This window comes from Patiria miniata, unplaced genomic scaffold (assembly GCF_015706575.1).
Source record: "Patiria miniata isolate m_02_andy unplaced genomic scaffold, ASM1570657v1 HiC_scaffold_19, whole genome shotgun sequence".
In the NCBI taxonomy this organism is placed as follows: Eukaryota; Metazoa; Echinodermata; class Asteroidea; order Valvatida; family Asterinidae; genus Patiria; species Patiria miniata.
The window spans coordinates 11,396,391-11,414,008 of record NW_024037057.1 but is presented as its reverse complement, the minus strand read 5'-3'; the positions used below and the strand labels follow the sequence as shown (position 1 = coordinate 11,414,008).

General features: G+C 42.3%; 2 protein-coding genes across 4 annotated transcripts; one reads left to right on the top strand and one right to left on the bottom strand.

Moving 5' to 3' along the window:
- Window positions 1–1,864: 1,864 nt before the first annotated feature.
- On the top strand, window positions 1,865–10,636 carry LOC119725790 (15-hydroxyprostaglandin dehydrogenase [NAD(+)]-like). Of its 3 annotated transcripts, none has more exons than XM_038197365.1 (8): window positions 1,865–1,954; window positions 2,859–3,005; window positions 4,827–4,953; window positions 5,768–5,874; window positions 7,332–7,428; window positions 7,646–7,722; window positions 8,107–8,261; window positions 9,869–10,636. In XM_038197365.1, exons 2-8 carry the CDS (start codon window positions 2,871–2,873, stop codon window positions 9,969–9,971), a joined length of 801 nt encoding a protein of 266 aa, XP_038053293.1. In that variant the 5' UTR covers window positions 1,865–1,954; window positions 2,859–2,870; the 3' UTR covers window positions 9,972–10,636. The 3 variants fall into 3 exon arrangements, with proteins under 3 accessions (XP_038053293.1, XP_038053291.1, XP_038053292.1); XM_038197363.1 differs by having other exon boundaries at window positions 1,888–2,094; XM_038197364.1 differs by having other exon boundaries at window positions 1,888–2,094; window positions 2,835–3,005.
- Window positions 10,637–11,045: 409 nt separating this feature from the next.
- LOC119725789 (cytochrome P450 2U1-like) lies at window positions 11,046–17,380 on the bottom strand. The gene is made up of 5 exons (XM_038197362.1): window positions 17,168–17,380; window positions 15,226–15,371; window positions 13,971–14,769; window positions 12,939–13,096; window positions 11,046–12,068 (listed from the first exon to the last, which is right to left on the bottom strand). Exons 1-5 carry the CDS (start codon window positions 17,368–17,370, stop codon window positions 11,887–11,889), a joined length of 1,488 nt encoding a protein of 495 aa, XP_038053290.1. The 5' UTR covers window positions 17,371–17,380; the 3' UTR covers window positions 11,046–11,886.
- Between the last annotated feature and the right edge of the window lie 238 nt (window positions 17,381–17,618).

The window sequence follows — 17,618 nt, the reverse complement described above, 5'->3', positions numbered from 1 at the left end:
TAATGCTGTAGGCATCTGAGATGAGTTAATATGAGTATGCATGTATTGCCAGTACAGTATATCCAGCTTTGGATGTCGGGGGGGGGGGGGGGTGGCAACCGCTCATCCGCTCCGAAATGTATACATGGTTTGTTTTTCTCCAGACACTTGACCTCCGTAAAATCAAAAAGTGTTGGGGGGGGGGGGGGCTCTGGGGGCTGGTATCCACCTTCCAAATGGGGGCGCTCTTAAAAACTGACCATTATTATGCATACTGCAAATTATATATTCACGTTCAAGGCGCAATGTAATGCTTTTTGAGGGGGGTTTCGTTTTTGGAATTGATGTTAAAACTCTTTAACCATTTAGTGAAATAATTGGTCATCAAATTAGGTTTGCCCTTCACATCGTCGACGCGTCGGTGAAGGGCAAACCTAATTTGATTTATATCACCCCGACGCAAAAATCCATCTTATAATATAAATAATTGCTGAACAAAAAAAATTGTGACAAAAATCCGCCAGGGGGCATACTGCCCCCTCTGCCCCCCCCCCCCCCCCCCCCCCCCCCAAGGAAATATGCCACTGTATATTGCTTAATTTGTTTCAATCCGAACTTCATTGCAGTTTCAAAACTTTAATATGAATTGTAAACTGTTTATGATTTTCCGCATAGGAGTGTTATTTCATTTGCTAGTATATTGAATCTATTTCGTCAAAAAGAATATAGCGCCTACAGGTTGAGTTAAAACAAAACACGAAACCCAAATGGCAGGACCAATTTTTGAATGCAGTTTTGCGACTAGCACTGTCAAAATCTAGGATACGAAAGCCCAATCAATGAGATTTCTTTTAGTACAATAATCATTCAAATCGTGTACATTGTACCTTTCAAGTTACAAACACCGTTTTTAAAGTTCGGTCCCGGATCACATAAAATAAAGTATGGTAAGTGTTCTTATAGCAAAACGAAAACAATTCTCATAGGGATGCATGTGAAATGTTTTCGTTTTGCTGAAAGGACACTTAATATTTTTGTGATCCGTGGACAGAACTTTAAAACAGTGTTTGTGTTCAAAATTCCTTTAAAAGTGCATGACTGATTTGAATGATTCTTGTACTAAAAGAAAACTCTTTGATTGGGCTTTCATATCCTATATTTTGAAAGGGCTACAGGCAAAACGTGATTCAAAAATGGTCCTGCCAATCAGTGGCGTCACCAGACTTTTCAGTCTGGGGGGCACAGGGGGGGGGGGGCACCAGCATTTGATGGGGGGGGGGGCACTTAGGTGGATACGGATCGCCGTCCTGGGGGAGGGGTCTAAGGGGAGGGGGTGCCCCCCCTCCCCTTTGGAAAATTTTCGCATACGGAGGATGGGCTAGATGCAAAATGGTGCCACATTTGATGCTAAATTCGATCTGAAGATATCTCAAGAAATTGCTATTCTTGAGGTAATGATTTTAACAACGCGTAGCATTTTGCAGAGGATAGGGGGGCACCAGCATTTGATGGGGGGGGGGCACTCGGGGGCACTAGGTTTTCCGGGGGGGGCACGTGCCCCCCCCCCCTGCCCCCCCCTGCCCCCCCCCCCCCCCCCCCCCCCCCCCCCCCCCCCCCCCCCCCCCCCCCCCCCCCCCCCCCCTTGGCGACGCCACTGCTGCCAATTGGTTTTCGTTGTTTTTTTTTTTTTTACTTACCCTGCATGTTAAAAAGAACTAAACTGCAGCGAAATCGAAAACATGTCGTCCGATTTAGCTCTCGAGTGTTATTGACATATTTAAATGAGGGCAGAAAGATATCTGCTTCTTTAATTGTCAGGAACTATCATAACGAAATCGAGGTGAATTGCAAACAAGTTTAACAATAGGGTAAACCATGCGTATCATTTCCCGATGTATGCCGTGTGTACACACCGGGCTAATGCAAAGGTCACAGTGTGGGTGTGTGTGTTGAATTGCGATTTCATTTTGGTGTGGTAAGATATACGGTAGGCTTAGCATTGAACAGTAATTTTGTTGCGAGTCGTCATTTCATTTTTATATTGCTGTACCTGAGTTATCACATCTGTGCTGTGTAGATTTAGTGGGCTACTGTCACAGGAAGTTATAGTTACAGGTATGTATTCAGAGTCAATATAGTATAGGCCTATTTGTTGAAGCTGAGACTAGGTATTGACAATTACATGCAACACAGATAAGTTATGGACTTGACTGGCACATGAAACAACCAGTCCAACACTGAACCCTCTACTGCATCTCCGATCTATGTATCTCTCCATAGAAAATATACCGTGCATGTTAAACTATATCCACAGTATTATGTGATGAATTCTTGGGACAACGCTATAGAGCGACATGGTCCCCCCCCCCCCTCCCCTCCGGATCGCCGCGCCCATGCCTTCGTGTTCATGTTATATCGGTAGGCACAAAGGAAGTTGAGTCAAGGCCAAAAGCTTGCGGTACGCATAAGCCGTATATGTGATGTGCCCTGTGAGATCAATAGGCCTACTGAGTTCCCTCGCTGAAAGAAATGTACGTTATATACGTAAACTGAACATAACATTCGCTCACTTTGTCTGATATAATTCTAATCTGCATGCAAACTATTCAGCCGGCGGGTACTGTTGAATGCGATAACCTCACAATTAATGCCGAGAATAGGCTAAATCCGATCTACGTAGCTATAGACAGCTAGTGCATGAAACATTTCCAATCGGCTTTGCTTAAATAAATCAGGAGACTATCTTAAGAACGGATAGTTTTGTGTGGCCTTATTATGTAGTGTGGCCCTATCATAGCATTTTCTGCAAAAAAAGTGTCGCCCTATTATAACATTTAGCCTAATAATCACAATAGTCTTTAACTCGTAATTCTGCTTAGATCTATTGAGTCATGTCTGCTCCAGCACTTCCGCCCTTTGACATCTCAGCGGCCAAGCTGAACCCGGACACGGTTGCCATAGTAACTGGCTCAGCTGATGGACTGGGCAAGGCTTTTGCGCACGCCTTGCTGCAGAAGGGCGCCAAGGTGAGAATGCTCCATAGGTTAATTCAGGAGACATCTCGGCAAGATTTCCATATGCGAAGTTAACTAATTTTCCTCTGTATTGACTAGCAAGCCCCAGATAGCAATTTCATGTCATCAAAGTCAATTTGAGCAGTGAGAAAATACAAGCATTTTCTAAGAAAACACTTAAAATTTTTCAGTCCAATCTCATAGGGTGTGTACACAGGGTGTTGAGTGAACTTCGTATATGGAAATCTTTCCGAAATCTCGAAAAAATATCCAAACAATGTGAACAACTCCCTACTCTTCGGTTCGTAAGTGACTGCGCGCGTCAAACACGCACACGCACCACTGATTACGAAGACTCATTGCCTAAACACACAACTTTGCCCGGTTCCAATGGTTCCAACGCTACTAAATGTGTGGTGGGCGTGGTTTACACTGATTTGACGTCATACCTGCAAATCGGATAATTGTAAAGAGACCACGCCATTAAGCCCCGCCCGTGACGCTTTGTCCAATCACAGCCGTAATTAACGTGCAACACGCGTGCACAAACGACCGATACTGGTCCGACAGGCGTGCGCGTCCGTATGCCGCGGGCGGCTGGAACACGTGGCATTGAACAGACGAATGCATTGGTTCACACATGCGTAGTGAGCGGAGTTTATTGGATCGGTCTGTTAAAGGGAATATACAACATTTGCAAACATCGAAAAATAAAACTATCAAGTTTTTACGAAATACCTTATTACTTGGATGTTGGTATTACAATTATAATTTTACAGGATGCTTTTGACTGTCATTTAAAATGACAGCCAAAAGCATCCTGTAAAATTATGGCTCCTGGTGTGAAGTCATTTTCAAGAAACTGGTATTTTTGTATACATTTCCAACAGTGGTAGGCCGATCACCGTTGGAAAAACCTGACTATTTTTCAACTTCTGCTTCAAATTTACCATTTTTTTTCAGTCCAAATTTTGTTTGCTATTGGTAACATGTTTATGAACGGGTGCAGGCCAGCTACACTGGTTCCCTTACCTTACAATATTCCGGCATCTATAAATTGATCCATTTTATCCTTAGTGGAGTCAGGGAACCAGACTACTTGAACATTATCGTTTTTCTTGGTTTTTCCAGCATTTTCGAACACAAAACTTCAAACTTGTCAGTGTAACAATATTTGATCTATTAAACTAACCCCTCAAGAAGTTCATTTCTGAAAATTACAGCAAAAGCCAATGATGTACGTTCCCTTTAAGTAAATGAACAGTATGGGAAAAAATGCTGATAACGTCATCTAAGGAAGATTCCGGGTAAACAAAAAAGTTGTTAGTCTCCAGAAACTAATTTATTGCGGCAACTTATCGTGGACATTTTAAGAAGGTGAATTAAGAGGAAAGATAACCTTCTTGTATTATTCTGAAAAATCATCGACACGTATTAATACCTTTTGTACATACACATTTTGAATGCGTAGAAGTAAATAGAATGGGGACCATTTTATTCAAAGGAAAAATGCATTTTAAGTTTTAATACAGAAATGTGGGTATTTTATCAAAGGATGTCTTATTATTTTGCAGTTTTTGGAAAAGGAGTTGGAGCACTTGAACACCCCCCCCCCCGTCCCTACCGCACCCCACCCAAACTCCAGTCCCCATACCCCTAAATACGTCGTGGGTAAAAAAAATACCACAAATAAGTGCGCCATTGGAATACCACAAATAAGTGCGCCATTGGACATCAAAACTGTGGTAAGAACTTGTCCAGCCTCACATAATGATACAAAAATGTGAACATCCCGAAGCTTTCGATCATATTTTTTTTTCTGTTGTCATCCAGGGTGTGTGTATTTCTGACGTAAACGAGGAGAAAGGGAAGGGCGCCCTCAATGAATTTGCGAAGGAATTCGGTGAAGATCGGGTCACCTTCGTCAAATGTGACGTCACAGCACACGCAGATTTTGAAGGTCAGTTTCAATAGTTGGACCGAGTGATTAGATTTTGACTGTCACAGACTTTGATTTTGAACAGGTTATATTGATCGATTACTAAACTGATTTTTTTATATTTTTTTTTAACCTGGGAATATTTATAATAAAGAAAACATGCAGAAAGCAAACACCAACTCATACAGGCTTTTTAAGCAACCTCGTTCCCAGTGCTTACTTTATTTCCAATCTTGTTTCCAGTAGTAAGCCCTGGATATGAAACTTTCTTCCGGAATCCTGATTCGATACCGCAATTGGCTATAAATGGATTTATATCGTGTACTTGATGTTGTTATTCACAACGTGCAGTACGTGTTTTCGCGACCATTCGTCCATGCCCTCTCGTGCGAAACTATTCATTTCCTTTCCATTTTGTTTTCTATTATTATAAAATATGATACTGTATGTTGTCTCGTTAAGATCATAACAGTGTAATCAAAATAAAATCGTTTTTTTCGTAACTCACGCCATGCTTGCGCTGCGACGAATTGATTCTGTTTTTACCCAAGACCCCGCATACAAAAACAAACGCAAATGCAACGCACATCAGGCAGGCATCAGACTATTCCTCATTTGCATACGTGTTCAAAAATCTTGCACATGCAAATGATCCAGTACCAGGGCGAAAGAGCAGGTAGTAGTGGGCGCGTACTGCTCGACACCCTGGGGACGAGGTTGGCTTTTAAGGCAAACAAACCTGTTCCCATCTTTAAATGATTGTAACATCAAGCCTGAATATGTATTTCTAGTCTTGTAAAAGTATAGAAAATACCTTTTATTTGTGCATTTATAGCGGTGTTTGCCAAGACTAAGGAGCGTTTTGGCCCTGTGAACTTGATGGTTAATAATGCGGGAATCTTGAACGAGAACGTGCCTGATCTGTGTATAGACGTCAATGTGGTAAGTGCTACCAAGGCTTCCAATATATCGATCAATTAAGCCACGCCCATCACCACCCACATTGGCAGCAACACGTGCGCCTATCCAATGGCAGACTGCATGTCGGAATGTTGTGCCCGCTGTTCAGGCATAAATCACGGTCCTGATTGGTCAGAACGTATGGGGCGGGGCTTTTTTAGATGTATTTAGTAATGGTATACAAATAATGAATGCTTATGAGTGCAATGGTGAGAATAATTTCATGAGTTGAAAGATTGATTGTTCCATTTAACGAGGCGAAGCCGAGTTGAATGGAACAATTAATCGATCTGTCAAATGAAAATATTTTCACCATTGCACGAATGAAAAACATTCATTATTGGTTTTATATAACATCCAAGTAGATCTTTATCATTCGATTAAATAAAACTTTAAGAACGAACAAAACTCACAAAATTGTTAACTACTTTCTTCAGCTTGTTCAAGGCTAACAAAGGTTTGAAAGTCAAATCATTGACAATAATGAAACTTAACACTGAAAGTTCTTAAAACAATGCAAAAAACATCATCAAGCCAACTGCATCAACTTCAAAGGCAAGTGGTGCACTACTTTAACGCATGATAAGGTCTGAATAGCGCAAAGTTCGTATAGACCGCTTGCAGATGCGTTCGATAATCGACGCGCGAAGGCGCGCGACGCCATGTTGTGGGACAGGCGTAGATATATCTATGCACATTTTGTCCCATAACATGGCGTCGTGCACCTTCGCGCGTCAATTATCGATCGCGTCTGCAAGCGGTCTATTGCACCGGGCCACTGCGCGTCTTAGCGCACGAGGCGTGCAATAGATCAAAAGGGATGGGACGAACATGCACGTTTAATGGAACGAAAAATGCACGGTTATGACAAAGTCCGTGCGCACGTGCAATGGTTCGTTTAATGAATGCCGCGTGACCTACAATCCTCCAATCAAATATCTCAATGATTTACTTGGGTATTATATAAAAGCAAATACTGAGTCACCACGCGCGCGCACAGGACTAGCACGCGCACGCTCTACGTTCCTTCGTCCATTGGGATTCCTGAATGCGCGCACGCCTCGACTTAAAGAACGCACAGGTGGTACGCGCGCGCTCTGCGCTTCTTGGACCAATAGGATTACCGAATTGCGCGCACGTCTAGACCTGAAGGATGCAGGTGGTTCCTTCATTTTCACGTGTCCATCCAAGGTCACCACATGTCCACCAGTTATAGGACAAGTCAATTATTGTGAACAAAGAACCATCGTTCATTATTCGTCCCCAGTTTATACTTGTGATAGACTTAAGTGACCGGACATTACTTTGTGGATCTGCTGTAATATCTTGTAACAATAAATGGCTAAAATTACCGTTGGGGAATTTTCTTTTTGTTTGTTTAGTTTGTTTAATGTGTCTCTATTTTGATGAAAATTTGTGTCTGGAATTTGTATTTTCAGAAAGGAACCATCGCCGGAACGTTCTCTGCCATCAAATACATGGGCTCTGAAGCTGGGGGAAAAGGAGGAAAGATAATCAATGTGGCTTCTTTAGCAGGTATTTCTGTTAAAAAAAATAAAATATATTCGCTCAGACAATCTTATTTTATTCACCACTCTGAGAGAATCACTGCATTATAAACAATATAATTATATTATTACAAAATTGCATTAATTTGAACCTTTTCTTGTCTTCTAACGTTTTATACAAACTTGTGTTTTGAAAATATCACTTGAAGCAAACTGTTTCCTTTTCTCACCGATGCGTCCATCAGGTCTGGGACCCGCCGTTTTCATGCCAGTCTACGCAGCCTCAAAGCATGCCATCGTTGGCCTGACTAAATCTCTTGCGGTAAGCAGTCGTAAAGTAAAACTATTCAATGCATCCCATTAAAATCTTGATATTCGTTTTTTTATCTATATTTGCAATCCTCTCTGAATGTTGGATGAAAAATTATTGAAAGCTGATTTATAAACTTAAAGAAAATAGTTTGCCAGTGCAGTCGTTTTATTTGGTAAAACTTTCCAATCTTAAATAAAGTACAACATTTTGTGAGTCTGGTATATTTAGTAGTCCAGTCCAATCAAAAATCGATCACAAGTCGGCCATAAATAAACTCCGTACTATTAATTGTACCTTTGACCTCGTCGTTGACTTTGTGACCTTTATCTAAATTACAGTTTGCCTTCATCTCGTTGACCTTTGACCTCATCACACTGACCCTTGACCCAACAGGTCGATCCACGCCTACAGGCGCAGGGCATAACCTTTGGGATCTTGTGCCCAGCCTTCGCCAAAACTGCTATCATTGAGAATCCGGCGTTATTCAGACGGCCTGCCGAGGACTTCGCCATTGCGGAGTCTGTTATGGCTAAACAAGGAGTCTTAGAGTGAGTATTGGCATATGAACATTGAAGCAACTATTCCGCCATCTTGGATCCCCCAAGCAGAATGCAACAGAATGGTTATTGAGCCATGATTGAGAAGATAATGCTTTCATTTTTATCGATCATCAGGAGTTGATTAAACACAGTTATGATAACAAAATTCACGTTCGGGGAACATAATGAAAATGTAAAATTCCCTCCAGGAATGGAACCTGGAATCTGCAGCATTCAGATCAGCAATGTATCGCACACGCCACAGCGAGATTACGCTGGCCACCGTAGAATATAAGGCCAAGTTCGCGCAAGGACTATAGTTGACCAATGGTTAACTAACGTTTGCCCGAACTCTGTCTAGTCAACGGTGGTTGACTACGCTAGTCGACTATTTGGAACCAGCCTACTGGGGTTGGTTGCTTCGCTGGTAACCAACAGCCGCGCACATTCATAACGGTAGCAGAGAGCGATGACATTTTGCGATGACATTTTGACCAGCGTTTGACTAGAGACGTTCGCACGTTGCTATCAGTGCGCAGGCGTAAGGTACGTCACAAATCAACCACTAGTCGACTAATGGTCCTTGCCCGAACTTGGCCTAAGCTGTAAGACCTTATTCCGAATCAGGTGACATTTAGTTTTCTCTTGATATGTTTTCCGCACGCACATTATAATCATTGACTATACATGATGCATACAAAAATACTACAATGACGCACATGTATATCGTTCTGCAGATGAGGTTTTTATTTTTCGCTTGAAAACAACAATTTCCTCAAATTGTCTCCTTTTTTTCGATGATGGCCAGTCCTGGGGAATATTGTCTAATTAAAAAGTAAGGCCACAAAAAGTCTCCGGTTTCTGGTATGCGCGCGCGTCGCCGTAGCCATGCGCGTCGGCAACATGAAAAAGTTTTTTTTTTCAATGAAAGATGATGTTTGAAAACAGCCAAACTCACTGGTTTGACTGGAGTCCTGCTGCTGCACGATTTTAACGTGTTTTTAGATGGGGTTATGGTCGAGAATAAGCTTTATGTGACCTCTCTGGACTCCAGTATATTTGCACTAAGTTTAGTCGGGCACCATTTACAGTCATCAGACGACATTTGAAGCAAAAAAATCAGGTAAAAAAAAAAAAAAAACCGCGTCACCGCACCACTTTTTGGGCAAGCTCCATACCAAAACCGGAAACTTTTTTTTTGGCCTAAGAAAAAGGACCAGTCTTTTTTTCGCCTAAACATTGAAGAAATGCAACACTAAATATCTGGAAAAAAAAGAGAAAGAAAGCTTCGTTTACCGCGTACGTCGTGGGTGACTCAAGATGGCGATCTCTTGAATCAATGCGGGGATAAAATTAACGTCATGAATTAAGAAGTAAGTCTAACGCACAAACGCACAGAGAACGGCAATTATATAAAATTGAAAGTAAAACTAAGTGACAGACGAAGAAAAAACACAAAGCATTTAAATGTCGATGGGAGAAATCTACGTGAGGTTTTAACGAAAACCAATTTTGTTCGTATCTGCTATTTTTCTCCGTTGAAGTTTTATGCTGAAAAAGCTGGATTTTTCTAAAGGGACGGTTTTTGACAGATAATTCGTTTTGATCTTATGCAGGATCGCTGAGGTTCGTGACGCTTTCTTGCGACTAGTTTTAGACGACTCGTTCAAAGGTAAAGCGATGACCCTCACAAAGGCGGGAGGCTTAGGTATGGCTTAAAGGCAATGGAGAGAACGAGGCTGTAAAACATATCAATAAGTTTTTCAGAATGCTATTTTGATGAAAAGATGGATTTAGTTTCGATCAGGAAAATTGGAGTTTAAAAATTGAAAATAGGTGGAGGTTGTTTTTTTTATTTCTAGATATGACTATCTCAGTGCCGTGAACTCTAGTTCTTACTAGATTTAATATGTTTGCGCTTTGGTGTACGCGGTATGTGCTTGGCGTTCACTATACTTTCCATAATATTATTAAAAAGTTAAACAAATTGACTGGAGCGGGGTTTGAACCTGCGACCTACTGTTTGGTGCTCTACCAACTGAGCTGTCCCCCATGTTGGGTTTTCTTAATATAATGAAGGCAATAAAAGGTGTTTTTTAAATAATTCTCAAAATGGTACACGTATTTAATACGGCAGTTTTGCTCACGAATGTTTATTTTGCAGAAAGGGTAAACTTATCAACGTTATCATGTAATATTAAAATTTAGTAAACTAAAAGAATTACTCGTAGCATGTATGCACATTGACGATAACCTAATCTGGTAGTCCCATAACACTTCAGGAAAATGCATGGCCTACTGAACATTGATACGACCGTCATTGTCTGAAATGCACATATACGTGTTATCATTGATGAGCATTAAAACTTTGTTTAAATTGTGAGTTAACGTATTGTTTTAGCATGATTACTAACGATATCAATTTTAAATTTTCTCAAAATATAAACTAGCAGGCGTGGATCTAACTTTCATGCAATGGGGGGGGGGGGTAATATAAAAGGGGGTGGTTGAGTGGAGGGCACGCCATGTTTTCTCCTGCATTTTAAGGCAATAGGCCTTTCTTTTGTTTGTAAACATTGGCGCCATTTTGTATGGGCTGCCGTAAGCGCAAAAATTTAAGCCGTGGTTGGTACCATATGTTTCCAAAAAAGTCCTCATAACGCCATCAACACATAGTAAAAAGGCATGTCCAGGAATTATTTTGTAGCTTTGTTGAAAATGTTGTATTTTCAAGTATCAAATAATATTTTATTGATCTGTAATTATTATAACTCTTCTTCATTTTCGAAGTGATGGACCTTCCATAGTTTTGCAGGCCGTGACTGGCAAAAATGCAGTTTGCCAACCACGCGCAGAAAGGTCTATTGTTTACGTCATGTTTAAGCTAAATCATGCATGCTCAATATAACACAAACAATGGGGAAAAAAGGACCTGTGTTTGCTGCCACCAACGTCTCAAAAGTCTTCAATCGGAGAATAAATTTAGGAACTTTAGCCTTTTCATTTTTTTTTTTGAATATTTAAATTCTGTTTATAGTTCACTGACATTGTAAAATCTAACTATAAATCCGGGAATCTCTGTGTATATGTGTGTGTCTGTCTGCATGTCTGTCTGTTATGCCGGAAAGGATTGTTCCTTTCATAATAAGATAAATTTCTGTTAATGTAATAACTTTCATCTGTTTTAAGGAATTTAGTAAACTTGCATTCCCAATTTTTTTTTTTACTTTTTGCCTGTGATGTTTAATTTTGGATGAAGAAAGGGGTCCATTGCGATGACCCGTAGCCGTTTGCATAACCACAGCTTCGCAAATGGTTTGTATTCTTTAGTCCATTTTGTACATGTTTAAATATCTGGGAAGCTCACTAACCATTGCGCACTGCATGTACACGCTGTTTCCAAATCTCTCAATTCAAATAATTTTGAGTGGTTATACAGGTACAACCACTCCCACCAAACCACCCCCGAAAAAAAATCTGAACAGAATATAACACTTTTTTAAGTCACAAACGAATTTTTATAATTCAAAACTGTATACATTAATAAAATAGGCAAAGATTGTGTTGAAATTAGGAGTTGTTAATACTTTTTTAAAGATATTTAGAACATTTTTTGAACATGAAGATCAGTGCTTTAGTCTCGTGGTGCAGCGATCAATGTGTAAGCAACCGGCGCATGCGTAATGCCTCCATCGTTGGCATCCAAGGACGCAACGACGCCCTCTGGCGGCTTGAAAGTGAACTGATGCAGGAGTGACGTGAACACGATGAAGAGTTCCATCTTGGCCAAGTGTTTGCCCAGGCAGACCCGGCGACCTGTGACGACATGAAGATACAGATTTATAACAGATAAACCAACATAATACAAAGTCAAGCAAGAATCTTAAATGGACCGTTAGGAACATTGCCGTCAGCCAATCCTATAGTTTGCACTCGTGACCGAGCTGCCGTGGTCACCTGACTAAAAGTTGTGATCTGATTGGTCAATGCGCACTTTTTGATTGACTGGCAGGAATTGAAATCAGGAGCTAATTTCACGAAGTTGCTGAGCACATGAACAATTCGTTAAGCATATTTGGTAACCACCCAAACTCTCATCTGGTGTTATTGCTTGCAAGTGGTTACCAGCCTACTTCGGCTTAGCAATAGGCTTATTTTACTACTAAGCTTCAGTTATTTGGCCCAAGCAAAGGTATTAAAGGAAACGATTCTGTACCCACTTTATCAGAAAACTTTCATAAACCACACACACATGAGTTGGTAACCAGTCCAATGCCTACATTACATGGCATATAATTGGTAACCTGCTACTACTGAGCTAAACAACATTATGTGATTATCAGAGGCGTGGCACGGTCATTTCTATTAGCGGGGGGGGGGGGGGGGAACGTTCGTGAAAAGGGCACTTGCACATTCACCGTGAAATGCAGACGGCTTTTTTTCTAAAGACACCTGGCCTCCGTTGAATATAAAAGAGGGGCGGGTTGGTATAATGTGGGGGCGCTGTTCAAACCTGACGATCAGGCACACTATTGGTAAATAGATGGCGCTTTTCAGGGCTCCATAATAGCCGACGCGACTGTCGCGCGAAATTCCAAAAGGGCACCTGAAAAAAGTCCGCTTGTAAAAACAACGCTGCTTGTTTTTACACAACTGTCAATTATATATGTTGTTATTGGTTTTTACCTAATCCAAAGGGAATGAATTTTTCCCGGCGGAGCAACCTGCCCTCGCTGTCGAGGAATCGCTCCGGCCGAAACTGCATCGGATCTTCCCATTCGTCCGCGTCATGCAGAATGTGCCACAGGTTGATTAGGATGATGGCGCCCTCTGGAATATGGTAACTGTCAAGCAAATAATTGATTGGGTTTATTTAATGCACATTTGCTGGTGCCGGCTCAGGGGGTCAAGCTAGTACCTTGTCACAAAGTGTTGCTTGTAACTTAGACTGGTCGTACCTGGTGATGACGAGACAAACGCAGTGTTGTCTCATTGGATATTCCCGTAACGTCAATGATTAGACTACTTTCGTCCAATAATGTGGACCAGATATTTACGTGTACAGCCAACCAGCCAGCCAGCCAGCCAGCCAGCCAGCAGCCAGCCTGCCAGCCAGCCTGCTGGGGAGCCAGCCAGCCAGCCAGCTGCAGCCAGCCTCTCCGCAAGCCAGGGAGCCTGCTTGGGAGCCAGCTAGCCAGCCTGCCTTCCAGCCAACCAACAGACGAGCCAGCCAGCCAGCCAGCAAGCCATGCAGCCGACCTGCCAGCCAACCAGCCAGCCAGCCAGGCATGCGGCCAACTTGCCAGCCAGCCATGCATCCAGCCAACCAGCCAACCAGCCAACCAGCCAGCCAGCCAGCAAGCCATGCAGCGACCCTGCCAATCAGGCATGCGGCCAACTTGCCAGCCAGCCATGCATCCAGCCGGGGAGCCAGCCAGCCAGCCAGCCAGCCAGCCGGGGAGCCAGCCAGCCAGCAAGCAAGCCAACCAACCAACCAACCAACCAACCAGGAAGCCAGCCAGCCAGCCATTCAGTCAGTCAGTCAGTGAGCCAGCCAGAAAAGGGACAGAGAAGACATTTTATATGGTCCTCTGCTGTGAAAGTGAGTATCGTTTCAGTTCCATGGTGGCACCATGCATGCACAGAAATAACAGTTATATAAAGTTGAGGTTTTATTAGCAAAGTCTGTATGATGTATCTGAAATAACAGAAGCTTACCCGGACAGAGTCGTATCCTCAGTGCATTTATGAGGTAGTGCGTAGGGTACGATGAGTTCTCGCTGAACCTCGCAGAGTACCGCCTGAGTGTACGGTAGACTGGGTCTATCCGTGTATCTAGGTAGCCTGTTGCGACCCACAACTCTGTCCATTTCTTGTTGGACACGGGTCTGTGTTTCAGGGTAGGCGATCATGTACAGTAGAGCCCAGCGCAAGGTGCTGGTCGTAGTCTCCATTCCAGCGCCAAACAACTCAGATACCGAGTAGAAGAGGTTGTTCGGTGTCAAGTAGGTCTGCTCCCCCGTGTGTTCTTTCTCCGCCATGGCGTTGCGAAAGGCGTCGGTGAAATCACGCGAGATCCCGCGCTGGTAGCCTTCCTCGTGGTCTCGCAGCAGATCCCCCATCATCCTCTGGAAAGCCAGGTTGTTATCGATGTGCCTCTTCACGACTGGAAGGAAGGTTAGCTTGGAAATGATTGGAAGGAATTCTACCACCCCTGCAACACCACCGTTCTCGAGTGACTTATTTATAGCATCAATAAGCCTCCTAAACCGCTCGTCGGTGTATTCAAATCTGTTACCAAACACCAGGTAGCAAATGACATTGGCAACAGCATTCTCGATCACATTCCGTGGATCAAAACTCTCGTCCCCTTGTTTTCGCACCTCCTCTAGAAGATACGTTGCCTCCGTAGCAATCTGCTGTTCGAAGGTGGATTTCCCCATTCCTAATTTCCGAAGCACTGTTGATGAAAATTTCCTGAGTTCCAACCAGGGTTCACCGGAGGCACTCAAGACACCTAAAGCATACAAAACACGGAACTTTTTTTCATCTAAATTCTGCGGTATGTTGTATTTCGTTACATCTGCTTGGAATTAGACGATCAACTTCGACACAGTTTTACCAAAAAAAGATGAAAACACTCGACTTGCCATTGTTTTGTTTAGTACACATTTATAAATGAACTAAGCCAGCCCTGTACTCTTTGCAAGCAGCAGTATATGCCTACACGCCACCGCTAGCTATTAAGAAGGACGTTGAAATTAAAGAAATCAGATTTATGTTTGTACGTTTCACTTTAGTGAAGTAGTGCAACAAACGCTGACGTCCCAACAATGCTTTGTGGACTTTCCACAACGCTTTGAGAATTAGTCTGCCTCTGTTTATATTGGCCAATGAAAGGAGGGCGCGAAGGTCCTATTCATGAATATTGATGGGCTGCAAACCAAAGTGCGATACATGGAAGCCTTCTTACCTTTTCCGGGCATCGTCAGCTGACTGATTTCAAATGAAGGTCGCCCGCTGAGGGCGTTTTGATCCAGAGCTGTCTTGATAACGTCATAGTCCTGCAAAACTACAACTAGCTGGTTGAAGATGTTGAAGCTAAACACAGGGCCGAACCTAGGGACATAATTAATAGTATGCTGTTGAGATCATCGAGTGTTTGTGTGGTACACTCAACAGCACGTTTTGCTTGTTATCTGAACTTCTCATGAAAGTATGAAAGTTACAGTTGTTAGAAAACAGCTAAACGGCAGCACATTGCTTTTGCAAACTTCACTCGACCAAAACTGTATCTACATGTACTTTTACATGTACGGGTATTCCTGGTTAAATTCTGTCTGAAAGCACGTAACTGAGAAGTTCTTAATATTTCCGTACAAACGTCCGACAATACTTATTGTAAAACTTGGTGGTCGAATGGTAAGCTGTCCACACTAGTAGACAGCAGGTCGTGGGTTTGAGTCTTGGCCAGTTTCTTTTCGAAATACATGTTATACATCGATTTTGTCACTCATAAGCAAACCAACTCATAAACAAACCTCCCAGTGACGAATACGTTCCTTTCGTATTGTTAATTTAGGGGCCATTCAGAATTTTCAATGTTTTAAAATTTCGACTTTTTTTCCAAATTATTTTGACCCACCCACCCACCCCTAATTTCGATTCATACAAAACTGATTTGTTACGCAGTATTCATAAATACCTAAGACAGTTTACGCATTCCTATTGGTCGAGAGCCCGTCACGTGGCCGGTCTTAAATGGATGATAAAGACATGGCTAGCTGGTCTTAAACACTTTTCCAGTGTCACAATAAAATGTGGACTCCAAAAAATCCAGTGCCTCTTATCGTTTCATTGGTTGAACGTTCACAATCCCCACGTAGGCATGCGCAACACTACCACGGAGTCAGAATTTTATAGTTCTAAATTCAAAACGCAACGCGCCAGGTGCGTTCTGCGCGACATCGCGCAGAACATGATACGCGCGCGTCAATCTCCATAAAAGGGTTGTTTACATCTTACTCGCCAGCTGAATACTCCATTATTTTGCAAGAGGGATGTTTCAAAAAGCATAAAGTGAATTTGTTGAACAAAATCGGAATGTTTTAAACGAATTATATGATTTTTTCTTACCGAAATGGTATTTATGAATGGGAATAAATATGTGCTCCGTCGGTATTTATTACTCTGTTTAAGACCACTTAGAGTCTGGGTGCTGATAATTACCCTCGCCTCCGGCTCGGGTAATTATCAGCACCCAGACTCTAAGTGGTCTTAAACAGAGTGATAAAGACCTCCGAAGCACACATTTATTCCCTTATTAAAAAACAAAACATGCACTTGCATGTACATCATTACATCCCACTATCGGCCTGTGCGGGTTGCGTGTCCTTTCGAGAAAAAAAATCCATTGCTGCTTGGCGGAGGCAAAAGCTGTCTCTTTGCAACTTTTCGACAACAGACATGACGCACAAACAAACCGTTCGTACGATGAACATGGGTTCTTCATTATCAGCTTTTGCTGTTTCCAGAAACTGCAAAGATCGGTAGGTATCTCTCATGTTGTGACGGTACATGTTGATATTGTGGCATCCATGATGGCAGCCATGTTGTTTACAGTCGAGACGTGTAAATTGATTGTTCGTGATGTGTTTGTGATCTATCGCAATTACCCGACTATAATGATTGCAATGATTATCCATTGTGATCGATAGAGGGCGATGTAACCGTGCCGTTTTGGCTTTCAGCATTTTAAAACAATATCGTTTATTGAATCAGTTTAGTATCTTTGCTTCAATCTAAAATGATTCTGTGAATTGTATGAACATGTAAAATTATTCTAAATTCGCGTTTATATTCTTACAATGGCGTCGAAAAAGCGCCCTCTTTTGCTCAAAATGTAGCCAATTTACCTTTGACCCATCTTAGTTAAGGTCTTATAGGCTGGTCCCTCGATCATCGCCAACTGGGGTAAAGCACCGAGCAGCGGCCAGCTCCATGGGCCGGGAGGAAGCTTCTTCGGCCGGCGGAGAAACCAGACGAGCACGGTGAAGATCAGGAGTCCTAGGATACCAGTCTGGATGTTCACTGGTATCCACACGTCATTCCAGTCCATGATTACAGCGTTGGCTTTACCAAATTTAGACCAAAATCACATTAGACCTTTATAATCTAAATGGGGGTGGGGTGGGGGTGGCATTGAATGTGTTTTACATGGGTTTAAAGTAACAGATGCAATTGGAAACCCGAAAGCAATTTACGCACCTCCTCAAAATGTGAAGCCATTGAGCTCAAACTTCGACAGTTAAGTTGTAACGCATACTGCTAATATTGTTTTGAGAAATACTGTTTCTTCAAACGGAA